The sequence below is a fragment of the Eurosta solidaginis genome, chromosome 4 (assembly GCF_040869045.1).
Source record: "Eurosta solidaginis isolate ZX-2024a chromosome 4, ASM4086904v1, whole genome shotgun sequence".
In the NCBI taxonomy this organism is placed as follows: Eukaryota; Metazoa; Arthropoda; class Insecta; order Diptera; family Tephritidae; genus Eurosta; species Eurosta solidaginis.
The window spans coordinates 187,703,160-187,722,250 of record NC_090322.1 but is presented as its reverse complement, the minus strand read 5'-3'; the positions used below and the strand labels follow the sequence as shown (position 1 = coordinate 187,722,250).

Genomic DNA, 19,091 nt, shown 5'->3' with positions numbered 1-19,091 from the left:
GCCCATTGCCTGAAATCTAAAAGTTTCTACTTGTTGTCTAATATCAACCTTTCTCAATTCAATAGCACAAATTAACTGTGCAAATATGTAAACAAATCACATGGAAATTTCTGTTGAAAAAGCCAAATGTTTCTAAATATTTTCGTTGTGCCCATTGCCTGAAATCTAAAAGTTTCTACTTGTTGTCTAATAACAACCTTTCTCAATTCAATAGCACAAATTAACTGTGCAAATATGTAAACAAATCACATGGAAATTTCTGTTGAAAAAGCCAAATGTTTCAAAATATTTTCGTTGTGCCCATTGTCTGAAATCTAAAAGTTTCTACTTGTTGTCTAATATCAACCTTTCTCAATTCAATAGCACAAATTAGCTGTGCAAATATGTAAACAAATCACATGGAAATTTCTGTTGAAAAAGCCAAATGTTTCAAAATATTTTCGTTGTGCCCATTGTCTGAAATCTAAAAGTTTCTACTTGTTGTCTAATATCAACCTTTCTCAATTCAATAGCACAAATTAACTGTGCAAATATGTAAACAAATCACATGGAAATTTCTGTTGAAAAAGCCAAATGTTTCAAAATATTTTCGTTGTGCCCATTGCCTGAAATCTAGAAGTTTCTACTTATTGTCTAATATCAACCTTTCTCAATTCAATGGCACAAATTAACTGTACAAATATGTAAACAAATCACATGGAAATTTCTGTTGAAAAAGCCAAATGTTTCAAAATATTTTCGTTGTGCCCATTGTCTGAAATCTAAAAGTTTCTACTTGTTGTCTAATATCAACCTTTCTCAGTTCAATAGCACAAATTAACTGTGCAAATATGTAAACAAATCACATGGAAATTTCTGTTGAAAAAGCCAAATGTTTCAAAATATTTTCGTTGTGCCCATTGCCTGAAATCTAAAAGTTTCTACTTGTTGTCTAATATCAACCTTTCTCAATTCAATAGCACAAATTAACTGTGCAAATATGTAAACAAATCACATGGAAATTTCTGTTGAAAAAGCCAAATGTTTCAAAATATTTTCGTTGTGCCCATTGCCTGATGAAATCTAAAAGTTTCTACTTGTTGTCTAATATCAGCCTTTCTCAATTCAATAGCACAAATTAACTGTGCAAATATGTAAACAAATCACATGGAAATTTCTGTTGAAAAAGCCAAATGTTTCAAAATATTTTCGTTGTGCCCATTGTCTGAAATCTAAAAGTTTCTACTTGTTGTCTAATATCAACCTTTCTCAATTCAATAGCACAAATTAACTGTGCAAATATGTAAACAAATCACATGGAAATTTCTGTTGAAAAAGCCAAATGTTTCAAAATATTTTCGTTGTGCCCATTGCCTGAAATCTAGAAGTTTCTACTTATTGTCTAATATCAACCTTTCTCAATTCAGTAGCACAAATTAACTGTGCAAGTATGTAAACAAATCACATGGAAAGTTACTGTTGAAAAAGCCAATTGTTTCAAAATATTTACGTTGTGCCCATTGCCTGAAAACTAGAAGTTTCTACTTATTGTCTAATATCAACCTTTCTCAATTCAATAGCACAAATTAACTGTGCAAATATGTAAACAAATCACATGGAAATTTCTGTTGAAAAAGCCAAATGTTTCAAAATATTTTCGTTGTGCCCATTGCCTGAAATCTAGAAGTTTCTACTTATTGTCTAATATCAACCTTTCTCAATTCAATAGCACAAATTAACTGTGCAAATATGTAAACAAATCACATGGAAATTTACTGTTGAAAAAGCCAAATGTTTCAAAATATTTTCGTTGTGCCCATTGCCTGAAATCTAAAAGTTTCTACTTGGTGTCTAATATCAACCTTTCTCAATTCGATAGCACAAATTAACTGTGCAAATATGTAAACAAATCACATGGAAATTTCTGTTGAAAAAGCCAAATGTTTCTATATATTTTCGTTGTGCCCATTGCCTGAAATCTAAAAGTTTCTACTTGTTGTCTAATAACAACCTTTCTCAATTCAATAGCACAAATTAACTGTGCAAATAAGTAAACAAATCACATGGAAATTTCTGTTGAAAAAGCCAAATGTTTCAAAATATTTTCGTTGTGCCCATTGTCTGAAATCTAAAAGTTTCTACTTGTTGTCTAATATCAACCTTTCTCAATTCAATAGCACAAATTAGCTGTGCAAATATGTAAACAAATCACATGGAAATTTCTGTTGAAAAAGCCAAATGTTTCAAAATATTTTCGTTGTGCCCATTGTCTGAAATCTAAAAGTTTCTACTTGTTGTCTAATATCAACCTTTCTCAATTCAATAGCACAAATTAACTGTGCAAATATGTAAACAAATGACATGGAAATTTCTGTTGAAAAAGCCAAATGTTTCAAAATATTTTCGTTGTGCCCGTTGTCTGAAATCTAAAAGTTTCTACTTGTTGTCTAATATCAACCTTTCTCAATTCAATAGCACAAATTAACTGTGCAAATATGTAAACAAATCACATGGAAATTTCTGTTGAAAAAGCCAAATGTTTCAAAATATTTTCGTTGTGCCCATTGCCTGAAATCTAGAAGTTTCTACTTATTGTCTAATATCAACCTTTCTCAATTCAATAGCACAAATTAACTGTGCAAATATGAAAACAAATCACATGGAAATTTCTGTTGAAAAAGCCAAATGTTTCAAAATATTTTCGTTGTGCCCATTGCCTGAAATCTAAAAGTTTCTACTTGTTGTCTAATATCAACCTTTCTCAATTCAATAGCACAAATTAACTGTGCAACTATGTAAACAAATCACATGGAAATTTCTGTTGAAAAAGCCAAATGTTTCAAAATATTTTCGTTGTGCCCATTGCCTGAAATCTAGAAGTTTCTACTTATTGTCTAATATCAGCCTTTTTCAATTCAATAGCACAAATTAACTGTGCAAATATGTAAACAAATCACATGGAAATTTCTGTTGAAAAAGCCAAATGTTTCAAAATATTTTCGTTGTGCCCATTGCTTGAAATCTAGAAGTTTCTGCTTGTTGTCTAATATCAACCTTTCTCAATTCAATAGCACAAATTAACTGTGCAAATATGTAAACAAATCACATGGAAATTTCTGTTGAAAAAGCCAAATGTTTCAAAATATTTTCGTTGTGCCCATTGCCTGAAATCTAGAAGTTTCTGCTTATTGTCTAATATCAACCTTTCTCAATTCAATAGCACAAATTAACTGTGCAAATATGTAAACAAATCACATGGAAATTTACTGTTGAAAAAGCCAAATGTTTCAAAATATTTTCGTTGTGCCCATTGCTTGAAATCTAGAAGTTTATACTTATTGTCTAATATCAACCTTTCTCATTCAATAGCACAAATTAACTGTGCAAATATGTAAACAAATCACATGGAAATTTCTGTTGAAAAAGCCAAATGTTTCAAAATATTTTCGTTGTGCCCATTGCCTGAAATCTAAGAGTTTCTACTTGTTGTCTAATATCAACCTTTCTCAGTTCAATAGCACAAATTAACTGTGCAAATATGTAAACAAATCACATGGAAATTTCTGTTGAAAAAGCCAAATGTTTCAAAATATTTTCGTTGTGCCCATTGTCTGAAATCTAAAAGTTTCTACTTGTTGTCTAATATCAACCTTTCTCAATTCAATAGCACAAATTAACTGTGCAAATATGTAAACAAATCACATGGAAATTTCTGTTGAAAAAGCCAAATGTTTCAAAATATTTTCGTTGTGCCCATTGCTTGAAATCTAGGAGTTTCTACTTGTTGTCTAATATCAGCGTTTCTCAATTCAATAGCACAAATTAACTGTGCAAATATGTAAACAAATCACATGGAAATTTACTGTTGAAAAAGCCAAATGTTTCAAAATATTTTCGTTGTGCCCATTGCTTGAAATCTAGAAGTTTCTACTTATTGTCTAATATCAACCTTTCTCATTCAATAGCACAAATTAACTGTGCAAATATGTAAACAAATCACATGGAAATTTCTGTTGAAAAAGCCAAATGTTTCAAAATATTTTCGTTGTGCCCATTGCTTGAAATCTAAGAGTTTCTACTTGTTGTCTAATATCAACCTTTCTCAGTTCAATAGCACAAATTAACTGTGCAAATATGTAAACAAATCACATGGAAATTTCTGTTGAAAAAGCCAAATGTTTCAAAATATTTTCGTTGTGCCCATTGCCTGAAATCTAAAAGTTTCTACTTGTTGTCTAATATCAACCTTTCTCAATTCAATAGCACAAATTAACTGTGCAAATATGTAAACAAATCACATGGAAATTTCTGTTGAAAAAGCCAAATGTTTCAAAATATTTTCGTTGTGCCCATTGCCTGAAATCTAAAAGTTTCTACTTGTTGTCTAATATCAACCTTTCTCAATTCAATAGCACAAATTAACTGTGCAAATATGTAAACAAATCACATGGAAATTTCTGTTGAAAAAGCCAAATGTTTCAAAATATTTTCGTTGTGCCCATTGCCTGAAATCTAGAAGTTTCTACTTATTGTCTAATATCAACCTTTCTCAATTCAATAGCACAAATTAACTGTGCAAATATGTAAACAAATCACATGGAAATTTCTGTTGAAAAAGCCAAATGTTTCAAAATATTTTCGTTGTGCCCATTGTCTGAAATCTAAAAGTTTCTACTTGTTGTCTAATATCAACCTTTCTCAATTCAATAGCACAAATTAACTGTGCAAATATGTAAACAAATCACATGGAAATTTCTGTTGAAAAAGCCAAATGTTTCAAAATATTTTCGTTGTGCCCATTGCCTGAAATCTAGAAGTTTCTACTTATTGTCTAATATCAGCCTTTCTCAATTCAATAGCACAAATTAACTGTGCAAATATGTAAACAAATCACATGGAAATTTCTGTTGAAAAAGCCAAATGTTTCAAAATATTTTCGTTGTGCCCATTGTCTGAAATCTAAAAGTTTCTACTTGTTGTCTAATATCAACCTTTCTCAATTCAATAGCACAAATTAACTGTGCAAATATGTAAACAAATCACATGGAAATTTCTGTTGAAAAAGCCAAATGTTTCAAAATATTTTCGTTGTGCCCATTGCTTGAAATCTAGAAGTTTCTGCTTGTTGTCTAATATCAGCCTTTCTCAATTCAATAGCACAAATTAACTGTGCAAATATGTAAACAAACTACATGGAAATTTACTGTTGAAAAAGCCAAATGTTTCAAAATATTTTCGTTGTGCCCATTGCCTGAAATCTAGAAGTTTCTGCTTATTGTCTAATATCAGCCTTTCTCAATTCAATAGCACAAATTAACTGTGCAAATATGTAAACAAATCACATGGAAATTTCTGTTGAAAAAGCCAAATGTTTCAAAATATTTTCGTTGTGCCCATTGCTTGAAATCTAGAAGTTTCTACTTATTGTCTAGTATCAACCTTTCTCAATTCAATAGCACAAATTAACTGTGCAAATATGTAAACAAATCACATGGAAATTTCTGTTGAAAAAGCCAAATGTTTCAAAATATTTTCGTTGTGCCCATTGCCTGAAATCTAGAAGTTTCAACTTATTGTCTAATATCAGCCTTTCTCAATTCAATAGCACAAATTAACTGTGCAAATATGTAAACAAATCACATGGAAATTTCTGTTGAAAAGCCAAATGTTTCAAAATATTTTCGTTGTGCCCATTGGCTGAAATCTAGAAGTTTCTGCTTATTGTACAAATATCAACCTTTCTCAATTTGTTAGCGTTAAAATGCGGGTTGCGGGTTGTAAGGTTTACTTACGCGAGGATTATAGCCGATTATAAAAAAACACGTCCACTTGTTTTTCTTTGTTTAATTACTTTAAGAATAATCGGAAGTAGCCATTGACAGCGGACAGTCAGTGCTGTCAATGCCACTAATTGACGTTTGATATGATTACATATAGAGATGCCAATTAGGCGCAAACATGCCGGCCGCCTTAAACGACCGTTCAAAATTAGAAAAAGGTGCAAAGTATTTAAGGTTTACATCAATAAAATTCAAAGTGAAAAAATGTATGTTTTTGTTGGTAACAATGATAGCTTCGCAATAGGTCTTAGCAGCTCTCCTTCGGATGTTCGTAGGTTGACAATTCGTACGCGATCATCTGAGCCGGTATAGCTGTCGAGAACTCGACCAAGTTGCCATTTAGTGGGCGGAGCGTTGTTGTCGTGTATAACCACGACACCATCTCGTTGTAGGTTTTGCGTTGGACGAACCCATTCCGATCGTCGCTGAAGATTCGCGAGATATTCGTCTCGCCATCGCTTCCAGAAGTGCTGCCTTATTGCTGTGATTGCTTGCCACCGCTGATGAAGGTTGCCCTTGAAAGGTTCTGTGTCAAGCTCCGGTAACCCCTTTATTGGTTCGCCGATCATAAAGTACCCGGGTGTTAGCACTTCAAAGTCTTGTATGTCAGAAGGTATCCAGCAGAGTGGTCGAGAATTGACGCATGCTTCCACCTCGGTTAGGACTGTTGAAAACTCTTCGTAAGATAGTAACGCGTAGTCTAGTACGCGTTTTAAATGATGCTTTATGGGCTTAATTCTAGCCTCCCATGTGTGGAGCGCTTGGAGTGTTAAAATGCCAGGTGACTTGGGTGTTGGCGAAGTAAGATGTCAACTTGTCGTCGTTAACGCACCTTTCAAACACGGCACGTAGCTCCCTTTCGGCACCGACAAAGTTCGTGCCATTGTCGGAGAACATATGCTGACAATGTCCTCTTCGGTTGGTGAAACGTTTGAATGCGGCGATAAAGCTTGCAGACGTGAGGTCTCCGGCCAATTCTAGGTGCTTGGCGCCTGTGCTCATACATATAAATGAGCAAATGTACGCCTTTGTTGATTTCGCGACTCTACCATGAGTAAATTTTACGTTATATGGGCCGGAAAAATCGACCGCACTTTGAAGGAAGCATCGCGTACTTGTAACGCGACTAGGTGGTAGATCGGACATCTGCTGCTGTAGCGGTTTGCGGTTCAAGCGTTTGCATCGTACGCAATGGCGGTATGTACCCCGAACTAAATTGCGAATACCAGGGATCCAAAATTTACGTTGTATAGCAGCTTGCATCATTTGCAGGCCAGCGTGCAACATACCCATGTGATTTTCGGCGGCTATTGCTTTAGCGAGCGGTGAATTTTTAGGCAAAATAATCGGATGTTTTATATCGTTCGTGCACGATGCGTTCTTAATTCGACCTCCTATTCGTAGCGGCCACCGTGGTGTGATGGTAGCGTGCTCCGCCTATCACACCGTATGCCCTGGGTTCAACTCCCGGGCAAAGCAACATCAAAATTTTAGAAATAAGATTTTTCAATTAGAAGAAAATTTTTCTAAGCGGGGTCGCCCCTCGGCAGTGTTTGGCAAGCACTCCGGGTGTATTTCTGCCATGAAAAGCTCTCAGTGAAAACTCATCTGCTTTGCAGATGCCGTTCGGAGTCGGCATAAAACATGTAGGTCCCGTCCGGCCAATTTGTAGGGAAAATCAAGAGGAGCACGACGCAAATTGGAAGAGAAGCTCGGCCTTAGATCTCTTCGGAGGTTATCGCGCCTTACATTCGTAAAATGCCTGCGTCGTCTAAAAACGGCTGATGACGAACGAGGCTACTACGTATCGGTATTGGCTTCCCTGGCAATTAGAAATTTCTTGTTGGAAAACGTTAGCTTGGGAATACCTTACCAAAGATAATTCGGCTTTGCGGATTTCAGAGCATGTTAACGGTCCGGACAGCCGTTCGTGTGCACTCGACTTCTGAGCAGATATGCGAGCGTTGTTTATGAAGCGAAGTATATGTGCCGTCACTCGTTTGAGTTTGTTGTAAGAGTGAAATTTCATTAGTAAATCCCAATCTTCGTGCGTTTGCGTTACATGAGAACTAGCTTTGATTGATTTCAGTTCCAAATTCGTAGTATGTTTCGTTATGTGCTGCGTCCAAAAACGATCTGTTTCAGATAACCAATGTGGCCCCTGCCACCATAAGCGGTGATTGAGGAGCTGTGCAGGTGTGGGACCCCGAGAAGCGCAATCTGCTGGGTTATGCTCTGAGATGACGTGTCTCCAATGCGATGACGGCAAGACTTCTTGTACATCGGCTACACGATTTGCAATGAACGTTGCCCAACGATTTGGATTTGATTGCAGCCATGCCAACGTTATCGTTGAGTCTGACCACGCGTACAGCTTTTCAAGTTTGTGACCAAAACTTTGTTGAATTAGGCGGACGAGTTTAGCGCCTAGATGAGCCGCGCAGAGTTCCAGACGAGGTAAAGAAGTTGTTTTAGCGGAGCTACATTAGTTTTCGCAGCAATGAGCACGACGTTTATCTCGTCGTCCGATGACTGAGTGCGGCAGTGGATAGCGGCTGCATAGGCAGCCTCTGATGCGTCAGTGAAAACATGGAACTCTGTGTCGGCGTTCGGACTAGTACCAAGCCAGCGATTTAGCTTCAGCGATGAAAGCATGGCCAGCTTTTTCTAAGCGTTAACCAATCTGTAGCTATCTCAGGCGGAACTAACTCATCCCAATCGACATTACAACGCCAAATTCTTTGCAACCAAATTTTCGAGCGAATGGTGCATGGAGATATGAGGCAGAGAGGGTCGAAAATCTTGCTGGTATCGGAGTGAAAAATGCGTTTTGTTAATTCGCACTGGAGTGGCTCTATATTGAAAGCTATCGCAAGAGAGTCGGTATCCGTGTGCCAAATACATCCTAGAGTTCGGATATCACTTCCATCAGCCAAGAGATGAGACACCTGTGTAGACGCATGCGGCATCTGTTATGTCAATGGCTTGCAATTTGTTGCCCACTTCCGGAGCTCGAATCCACACTGAGATAAGGCGTGCGAGATGTTACGTTGAAGCGCTGTCAGTTCTTGGAAAGAGTCGGAGCCGGAGAGCAAGTCATCCATGTAAAAATCTGACGTAACGATATTTGCGATATTTTGATATAACGCGCCAGCTTGTTGTGCCGCGCGATGCAACGATTTGACAGCGAGATGAGAAGCGGATGCTACCCCATAGGTAACCCTTAATAGACGATAGTCGCGTATTGGCTGCGATGAATGCTCACGCCATACAATGCGTTGATAGTCGACGTCCCGTTTATCGACGTAGACCTGTCGATACATTTTCTCGATGTCCGCAATTATACCATAGCGATGGGTGCGGAAGCGGACTAAAATCGGGAAGAGATCTTGTTGGAGCTGAGGGCCAACCATTAGCGCGTCGTTTAACGAATGCCCTGACGACGTCTTCATTGACGCGTTGAATACGACCCTAAGCTTAGTAGTAGAACTTGTTTCTTTTACCACGGCGTGATGTGGCATATAGTATGCGGTTTGCGTTGTTGGAGTAGCTAGCTCCATATGACCCAAGTCAAGAAGCTCCTTCATAAATTTGCAGTACTCTTCGTGAAGGTCTTTGTTGGTGGCGAACCTGTTTTCCATTCGCAACAATGCCCGAACGGCTGCGTTACGCGACTCACCAATCAACACCTCGGGTTTTAGCGGTAAACGTACAATAAATCGGCCGTCAGTTGCACGCTGTGTTGTATCGTCGAATAACTTCTCACAATATAACTCTTCGGGCGTGTAAAACTTTCTAGGTGGTAGCTCTTCCAGCTCCCAAAACTTAGCGATGAGGTCAGTTAGTTGCGTATTAAAATAATGCGTTGAGATTACCCGGGGTTTTATTTGTGAGGGAGTTGCGTTCCCAAACAGCACCCACCCAAACACGGTGTTATGTGCCATCGGAGTGCCATTTTCACCCTTTTTTAGGCCGTCGAGTAAAAACTTGTCCATTTCGTCCATGCCAATCAAGACATCTATCGGACCAGGTTTGAAATAGTTAGGGTCAGCAAGCGGTAAGCCACTGACATGCGGCCACTGTGATTCGGACAAGGCGTTTGTTGGTAGGTCGTTAGTAATTTTAGATAAAATAAGCGTACTCACGTGAAATTTAGAGTTTAGTGACTTTGGCGCTATGGATAACTTGACTTCACCCTTTGTGCGACCTCCTTGTACGGATCCAATACCCGTGACGCAAGCTGATGACGTATTTTGTGGTAAACGTTCGTGGGCTCCGTGATGAACGAAGCATGTGAGCCGTTGTCGAACAGTGCCCTGGCTGGCTGCCAGCGGCCAGAGTTATCTTGCAATAAAATGTCAGCAGTAGCTAGTAATACTACGGGTTCAGCATCGGCGCAGTGCGACGTTACGTTGTTTTGGACGGCATTTTGCATAGCAGGAGCTGTCTCGTTTGTATTGAGACCAGCATGAAGAAGCGTGTGGTGGCGGCGTTGGCATATGCGGCACGATGACGAGCTGCGGCAGTTAGCGAAGACATGTCCTTTACTAAGGCAGTTTAGACATGCACCCTCTGATTTGATTGTGGGTAGCTTTGCTCTCGCGTCGAGTTGGTTGAATTTTTCGCAAGTGTATATTCGATGCTCACCTTTGCAGCATGTACACGATGTGGTTTTAGCGGTTTTTGATGATGGATGATTTTTTGGTACTAATTGGTTGCATGTTGTATGCAAAACGTTCTTTGCAGTTGTACGTGCGTTTGCGGCAGCGGGCACCATCTCCAAAGAGCGGGCTCGCGTTTCCAAAAAATCTCGAAGCGATGCAAACGATGGCACATCGTCGGCTACAAGCGACAATTCCCACTGTTTTCGCGTTTCATAGGCTAATTTTGAAACAGTCAAATGAACAAGCCAGTCGTCCCAAAATTCAACCGAGCGTTTGAGGGCACGTAGCGCACCAACGTGCTGCAATGTTAAATTTAAAACGTGTTTAATTGCTTTTGCGGAGTCTTTCGATGCCTTTTCGATCGATGATAATGCTTTTATATGGCTGTCCACTATGATACGCATAACTTTATAGCGTACTGTCAGCATATTCCAAGCTTCACTGTAGTTGCTGTCGCTTACAGCAAAACTACTAACTAATTCCAATGCTTCATCATTTAAACAATTGCGCAAGTATTGCAACTTCTGTCCGTCCGACAAACTTGCATTGGAATTCACTAGTGAACAGAATGCGTCATGAAAAGTGATCCATTTTGTTGGATCGCCACTAAAGGATGGTAACTGCAGCTTCGGTAGCGGCATGCGTGCAGGTGCAGTCGGAGTTACTGTAGGGGTTGGTTGCTTTTGTGGCGCAAGAATGCGTTTAAAATTTGATTTAGCGATCAAATACCACTCCTCACCTTGAATTCGTGCCTGCTCTTCTACTGCTGTGTTTTCGTCGCCACACGAAACCTCCACTTCTTCTTGTGCTTTGCAGAAACGTTCCCACTGCTCCTCTAGCAATTGCAAATATGTGGTTGCAGCCTCTGCGTCGACTGCAAGCGAATCGGCTTTGCTCGATTGCAAATGCCGCTTTAATGCATTTAAAACAGAATCGCGAACTTTCAACGAAGACATTTTTTATTTGCGGGTTTTTATGAAATTTATAAAATTAAAGCGATGTGGACTGTAGTTTGCGGAAATATTGCGCGATCCGGCTAGAAGGACCAAAATGTTAGCGTTAAAATGCGGGTTGCGGGTTGTAAGGTTTACTTACTTACTTACTTACTTACTTAATTAGCGCTTAACCGTCTAAATGGTTATGGCCGTCCAACAAGGCGCGCCAGTCGCTCCTTCGCTCCGCCAACCGGCGCCAATTGGTCACACCAAGGGAGTTTAAATCGTTTTCCACCTGGTCCTTCCAACGGAGTGGGGGCCGCCCTCTACCTCTGCTTCCATAGGCGGGTTCCGATAGAAACACTTTCTTTGCCGGAGCATCATCTTTCATTCGCATAACATGGCCTAGCCATCGCAGCCGCTGCGTTTTAATTCGCTGGACTATGTTGATGTCTGCGTATAGCTCGTACAGCTCATCATTAAATCTTCTTCGGTACTCGCCATCGCCAACGCGTAGAGGTCCATAAATCTTTCGAAAAAATTTTCTCTCGAACACTCCCAAAGCCGCTTCATCTGCTGTTGTCATGGTCCATGCTTCTGCCCCATATAGCAGGACGGGTACGATAAGTGACTTGTAGAGTATGATTTTCGTTCGCCGAGAGAGGACTTTACTTTTCAATTGCCTACCTAGCCCAAAGTAGAATTTATTGGCAAGATTGATTCTTCGCTGGATTTCAGTGCTGATGTTGTTGCTAGTGTTGATGCTGGTTCCCAAATAAACGAAGTCTTTTACTATTTCGAAATTATGGCTGCCAACAGTAGCGTGGTTGCCAAGGCGCATATGCGCTGACTCTTTGATCGATGACAGCAGGTACTTCGTTTTGTCCTCATTCACCATCAAACCCATCTTTACCGCTTCTTTTTCCAGCTTGGAGTAAGCAGAACTAACAGCGCGGGTGTTTAGGCCGATGATATCAATGTCATCAGCATATGCCAGTAATTGCACGCTTTTATAGTATATTGTTCCAGTGCGGTTAAGTTCTGCAGCTAGTATAATTTTCTCCAGCATCAAATTAAAGAAATCGCACGATAGGGGGTCACCCTGTCTGAAACCTCGTTTAGTTTTGAACGGCTCGGAGAGGTCCTTCCCAATTCTGACTGAGCTGATGGTGTTGCTCAACGTCATTTTGCACAGCCGTATAAGTTTTGCGGGGAAACCAAATTCAGACATAGCGGCATATAGGCAGCTCCTTTTCGTGCTGTCGAAGGCGGCTTTAAAGTCGACGAAGAGGTGATGTGTGTCGATTCTCTTTTCACGGGTTTTTTCCAAGGTTTGGCGCATTGTGAAAATCTGGTCGATGGTAGATTTACTAGGTCTGAAGCCGCACTTGAAAGGACCTTATATGCGATATTAAGAAGACTGATTCCACGATAGTTGGTGCATTTTGCAGTATCCCCCTTCTTGTGGACTGGGCAAAGAACACTTAGATTCCAACCGTCGGGCATGCTTTCGTCCGCCCATATTTTGCTAAGAAGCTGCTGCATGCGCCTTACCAACTCGCCGCCGAACTTGAATAGCTCCGCAGGCAATCCATCAGCGCCCACGGCCTTGTTGTTTTTCAATCTGGTTATTGCTATTCTAACTTCGTCATAATCGGGCGGGGGGACATATATTCCATCATCATCGATTGCGGAATCGGGTTCTTCATCTCTGCGCGGTGAATTGCTGCCTCCATTTAGGAGAGCAGAGAAGTGTTCCCTCCATAATCTAAGCACTCTCTGGACATCAGTTACAAGGTCGCCGTTTTCATTCCTACAGGAGTTTGCCCCGGTCTTAAAACCTTCCGTCTGTCGCCGTATTTTTTGGTAGAATTTTCGGGCGTTATTCCTGGTGGCTAGCAGCTCAAGCTCCTCGCACTCACGCCTTTCTGCTTCTGCTTTTTTCTTCCTGAAAAGGCGTCTCGCTTCCCTTTTCAACTCACGATAGCGTTCACACACTCCTCTTGTCGCGCTCGCTTTTAACGTAGCCATGTAGGCAGCGTCTTTTCTTTCGGTTGCAACGCGGCATTCTTCATCATACCAGTTGTTTTTTCGTGGCCGCCGGTAACCAATTTTTTCCTCGGCGGCAGTATGAAGTGCTTTGGAGATATGCTCCCACTGCTCCTGTATTCCTTCAGGATGAGTTGTGCCCTCAGAGAGCAGGTGTGAGAGTCGAGTTGCGAAATCATTGGCAGTCTGTTGTGATTGAAGCTTTTCGACGTCTAGCTTTCCTTGTGTTTTTTGTTCCTTGTTTTTAGCCGCGTTGAGGCGGGTGCGTATTTTAGCTGCAACGAGATAATCGATGTTAGGTCCTCGGATCGTTCGCACATCTAAAACACTGGAGGCATGCCGTCCGTCTATCACAACGTGATCGATCTGATTGCGAGTATTTCGATCAGGAGACAGCCATGTAGCTTGATGTATCTTTTTATGCATGAACCTCGTGCTTGATATGACCATGTTTCGAGCACCGGCAAAGTCAATCAGCCTCAGTCCGTTAGGAGAAGTTTCATTGTGTAGGCTGAACTTTCCGACTGTAGGGCCAAAAACACCTTCTTTGCCCACCCTGGCGTTAAAGTCGCCAAGCACGACTTTTATATCATGACGGGGGCAGCGCTCGTATGTGCGTTCTAATTGTTCATAAAAAGTGTCTTTCACCTCATCGTCTTTCTCCTCTGTCGGCGCATGGGCGCAGATGAATGATATATTAAAAAATTTTGCTTTTATTCGAATAGCGGCGAGACGCTCGTCCACAGGCGTGAACGCCAGCACTTGGCGGCCAAGTCTCTCTCCCACCACGAATCCGACGCCGAAACTGCGCTTATTCGCATGGCCACTCCAATATATGTCACAATTTTTGATCTTCTTTCTTCCTTGCTTCGTCCAACGCATTTCTTGGATGGCGGTGATGTCAGATTTTGCTTTGACGAGGACATCAACCAGCCGGGCATCTGCACCAATCCCATTCAGGGAGCGGACGTTCCAGGTGCATGCCCTCAATTCATTGTCCTTCAAACGTTTGCCATGGTCGTCATCAATAGAGAGTGTATTTATCCGAGGCTTGTTGTTATATTTCATTGGAGTATGGTTTTACGTGGCGGGTCCCAAGCCCAGCGCACAACCCGCTCAGCGGGGGTGAAAATATTACTTGGCACGTTTATATAGCGAGCCGCTTGCTCCAAGACAGACGCCCGCTTGCAGCCGCACCTAGAGGTGTACAGACGCTGCCGATGAAATCTCCCCCGGCTAGCCCTTAAACCGATTATGTCAGAGTGGCCTAGCCAGGTTGTCGCCTTCTCACATTAGCTCACCGCTAAACGGGTGTTTAGCGGCTAACCAGAGGATACTTGGCCGCAAGCGACCGGCAGTAGTGAGCTGCTTGAACCGCATGCAAAAGAATCGCTCTGGCCATTCCCAGGTGAATGGCGGTCAGAAGCTTTCCCCACTTTCGTGGACTTCTACACACGGCCCCACCCTAAGGTTTACTTACGCGAGGATTATAGCCGATTATAAAAAAACACTTCCACTTGTTTTTCTTTGTTTAACTACTTTAAGAATAATCGGAAGTAGCCATTGACAGCTGACAGTCAGTGCTGTCAATGCCACTAATTGACGTTTGATATGATTACATATAGAGATGCCAGTTAGGCGCAAACACAATTCAATAGCACAAATTCACTGTGCAAATATGTAAACAAGTCACATGGAAATTTACTCTTGACAAAGCCAATTGTTTCAAAATATTTACGTTGTGCCCATTGCATGAAATCTAGAAGTTTCTACTTATTGTACAAATATCAACCTTTCTCAATTCAATAGCACAAATTAACTGTGCAAATATGTAAGCTAATCACATGGAAATTTACTCTTGACAAAGCCAATTGTTTCAAAATATTTACGTTGTGCCCATTGCCTGAAATCTAGAAGTTTCTACTTATTGTACAAATATCAACCTTCCTCAATTCAATAGCGCAAATTAATTGTGCAAATATGTAAACAAATCACATGGAAATTTACTGTTGAAAAAGCCAAGTGTTTCAAAATATTTTCGCTGTGCCCATTGCTTGAAAGCTTGAAGTTTCTACTTATTGTCTAATATCAACAAATCACATGGAAATTTACTGTTGAAAAAGCCAAATGTTTCAAAATATTTTCGTTGTGCCCATTGCCTGAAATCTAGAACTTTCTACTTATTGTACAAATATCAACCTTTTTCAATTCAATAGCACAAATTCACTGTGCAAATATGTAAACAAATCACATGGAAATTTACTCTTGACAAAGCCAATTGTTTCAAAATATTTACGTTGTGCCCATTGCTTGAAAGCTTGAAGTTTCTACTTATTGTCTAATATCAGCCTTTCTCAATTCAGTAGCATAAATTAACTGTGCAAATATGAAAACAAATCACATGGAAATTTACTGTTGAAAAAGCCAAGTGTTTCAAAATATTTTCGTTGTACCCATTGCTTGAAAGCTTGAAGTTTCTACTTATTGTCTAATATCAGCCTTTCTCAATTCAGTAGCACAAATTAACTGTGCAAATATGTAAACAAATCACATGGAAATTTACTGTTGAAAAAGCCAAGTGTTTCAAAATATTTTCGGTGTGCCCATTGCTTGAAAGCTTGAAGTTTCTACTTATCGTCTAATATCAGCCTTTCTCAATTCAGTAGCACAAATTAACTGTGCAAATATGTAAACAAATCACATGGAAATTTACTGTTGAAAAAGCCAAATGTTTCAAAATATTTTCGTTGTGCCCATTGCCTGAAATCTAGAACTTTCTACTTGTTGAAGACATGAGCCCAAATTTAATTGACCTATAAATTGTAGTATACAATGATTTCACAAAATTTATTTGTAACATGAAGTATTGAAATATTAACTATTTTTAAGATACTTACCTTTTGCTAAAAATACTTACCTAATGAAATATTAACTATTTTTAAGATACTTACGTTTGCTAATATACCAACCTTTTGCAAAAATACTTACCTAATGAAATACCCTGCAAATGTGTTAAAATACTTACCTTAATGAACCACCCTCTTAACAAAGAATTTATAAATTTTTGTGTATTGTAAGTACCGTGCACTCAACTTTGTACATTCCTTTTACATACATACGAACATATAAATAGTTACCGTTTCCTAGCTGCGCAGGAGGCTGAAAATTTTACGGCTTAATATGTAAGTTTAGTTCGCTAATTACCGTCGATCGATCCGCCACTATTCGCAGAATATTTAGTGCTTGTGAAAGTTCAGTGAATTTCTTTAAAATAAAGTTGTATTATATTTGGTGAAGGAAGTGCCGTGGTTTTTATTTGGAAGGAAGATTATTGAAGTTCCCTACCCATATACCCTGAATCTTATCCATGGTCCTTTGACGCCATTGGAACCAGCGACATAAAAAAGTGAAAAAAAAGGATATAAATCCAAAAGTTAAAAACAAAAAATTCGTTACAAAAATACATAGTGGAAAAAGAAGTGCAAAACATATATTAAATTAAAAAGTTTAAATACAAATACACATACCCGTGGTTTACATACCTACATACGTGCATACTTACCTTATAACCCTAACCGGTAAAAAGAAAATTTAAAGAAAATTTGAAGAAAACAACATAAACGTACAAATTAATAAAGATATAAAATACTTACCCGGTACGCGGCGCGCATATAAAGAAATAAAAGTGCAAAAGCTATAAAAGTGAAAAATAAAAACTAAGTAAAAGTGCTAAGCTTAGAGCTACATACATACAGATACATATAAATAAAAAGTAAACGCTGAAAGTAAGAGTAAGAAAAGCTGTGAAAAAAAAGAAAGATAATAAAAGATTAAGTAAAAAGTGCAAAAATATATACGTAAAAGGATTTAAATAAAGTGCGGCAAATAAAAGTAAAGAAAGCATATACCTATATTGAAAAAATAAATAACTTAGAATAAAGAAAAAGAACAAAAAAGGTTTGCTTTATGAAATATTTTCCTCGAGAGGAAAAAATAAGTTAAAGTGACCCGTCTAGGGCACGGACACACAGCGTATAAACACACATACGTACAAGAAAAAGCGCTCAAAAAAGGGCGCACAGGCAAATCTGCATAAGGAAGCAGCAGAGTTTATTATAGCCACGAGCAGTATACCTGCACAAGTGGTACGCCAACAACAACAACAACATACACAGCACACTCAGCGCAGCAAGACAGGTGACAAACAAGAGTACAGAGGATGCCAAAGTAAGTACACTTTTGCACAAAAGTAAAATACGTATAATATACCCAAGTACAGCAAAATACTCCCCCCGCGATCGGTATATTAAACCGTTCGTTTTTTATCAAAAAAACCGCATTACCTTGTTATATAAGCAAAAAGGTACAGTCTCACCTTAGTTCCCCCTTGTTCGGGCATATACATATGTGTAAAGCATAAATTAAAAGTCAAGCGGTAAACTTCATCCAGGAAATCCCGTAGCGGCAACCCAAAAAGCTGTACTTGGTACTCACACATAAATACGTATACCAAGAATAACCCACATATACTCTCCTATTTATTCTACTTCCGCCTGAATATTACTCTTTCACCAAAGTTAGTTGCTACCCAAACTAATTAACCGTTGCCCGTTGCACTTTTTCCGCAGCGGCGAAACACCCATACTTCTCAAATAAGCACTACTCAACGTTAATATAAACTCCTCCCACTAATTTTGGAAAAAATTACACCCAAAGAATAAAATTCTGTTTGTGTTCGAAAAAATAAATTTTTTTTCGATACCCCCTAATATAAATTTGGCTTACACGGAAACTAGCACTCATTACCCACAAAAACCAATTATATATAACACAATAAAATTCGTAAACCTTTGCTCCACAAAATCCATACTAAAAATTGCAACACCCTAATCTAATTTGTTGCTTTGCGCAAACAAAACTTCTACGCCCAAAGTGATCGAAACTCCACCCACTCCTTTTAATACTTGTCTTAGCGCTTAGAAGTACAAGTGTATGTACGTATATGTATATTTATGCGCTGCGAAGAGAAATAATAAAAGGAATTCGCTCACACCTAACTCTGACTCCACATGACCTGTTTCTCTGGTCCCTGCTCGGGCGCCACATGGATAAGATTCAGGGTATATGGGTAGGGAACTTCAATAATCTTCCTTCCAAATAAAAACCACGGCACTTCCTTCACCAAATATAATACAACTTTATTTTAAAGAAATTCACTGAACTTTCACAAGCACTAAATATTCTGCGAATAGTGGCGGATCGATCGACGGTAATTAGCGAACTAAACTTACATATTAAGCCGTAAAATTTTCAGCCTCCTGCGCAGCTAGGAAACGGTAACTATTTATATGTTCGTATGTATGTAAAAGGAATGTACAAAGTTGAGTGCACGGTACTTACAATACACAAAAATTTATAAATTCTTTGTTAAGAGGGTGGTTCATTAAGGTAAGTATTTTAACACATTTGCAGGGTATTTCATTAGGTAAGTATTTTTGCAAAAGGTTGGTATATTAGCAAACGTAAGTATCTTAAAAATAGTTAATATTTCATTAGGTAAGTATTTTTAGCAAAAGGTAAGTATCTTAAAAATAGTTAATATTTCAATACTTCATGTTACAAAT

At 39.0% G+C, this 19,091-nt stretch overlaps 1 protein-coding gene across 4 annotated transcripts in view; it reads left to right on the top strand.

Annotated features, from left to right (window-relative positions):
* Positions 1-19,091, top strand: part of LOC137250789 (potassium channel subfamily K member 1-like) — a 290,326-nt gene that overhangs the window by 75,073 nt on the left and 196,162 nt on the right. Inside the window, exon 2 of one of the 4 annotated variants that reach the window (XM_067784280.1) lies at positions 16,765-17,694. The exons of the other annotated variants lie outside the window; for them this stretch is intronic. Within the exon in view, the coding sequence (XP_067640381.1) occupies positions 17,687-17,694 (8 nt within the window). The 5' untranslated portion in view covers positions 16,765-17,686. The remainder of the gene's footprint in view (positions 1-16,764; positions 17,695-19,091) is intronic. 4 annotated transcript variants of the gene reach the window in all.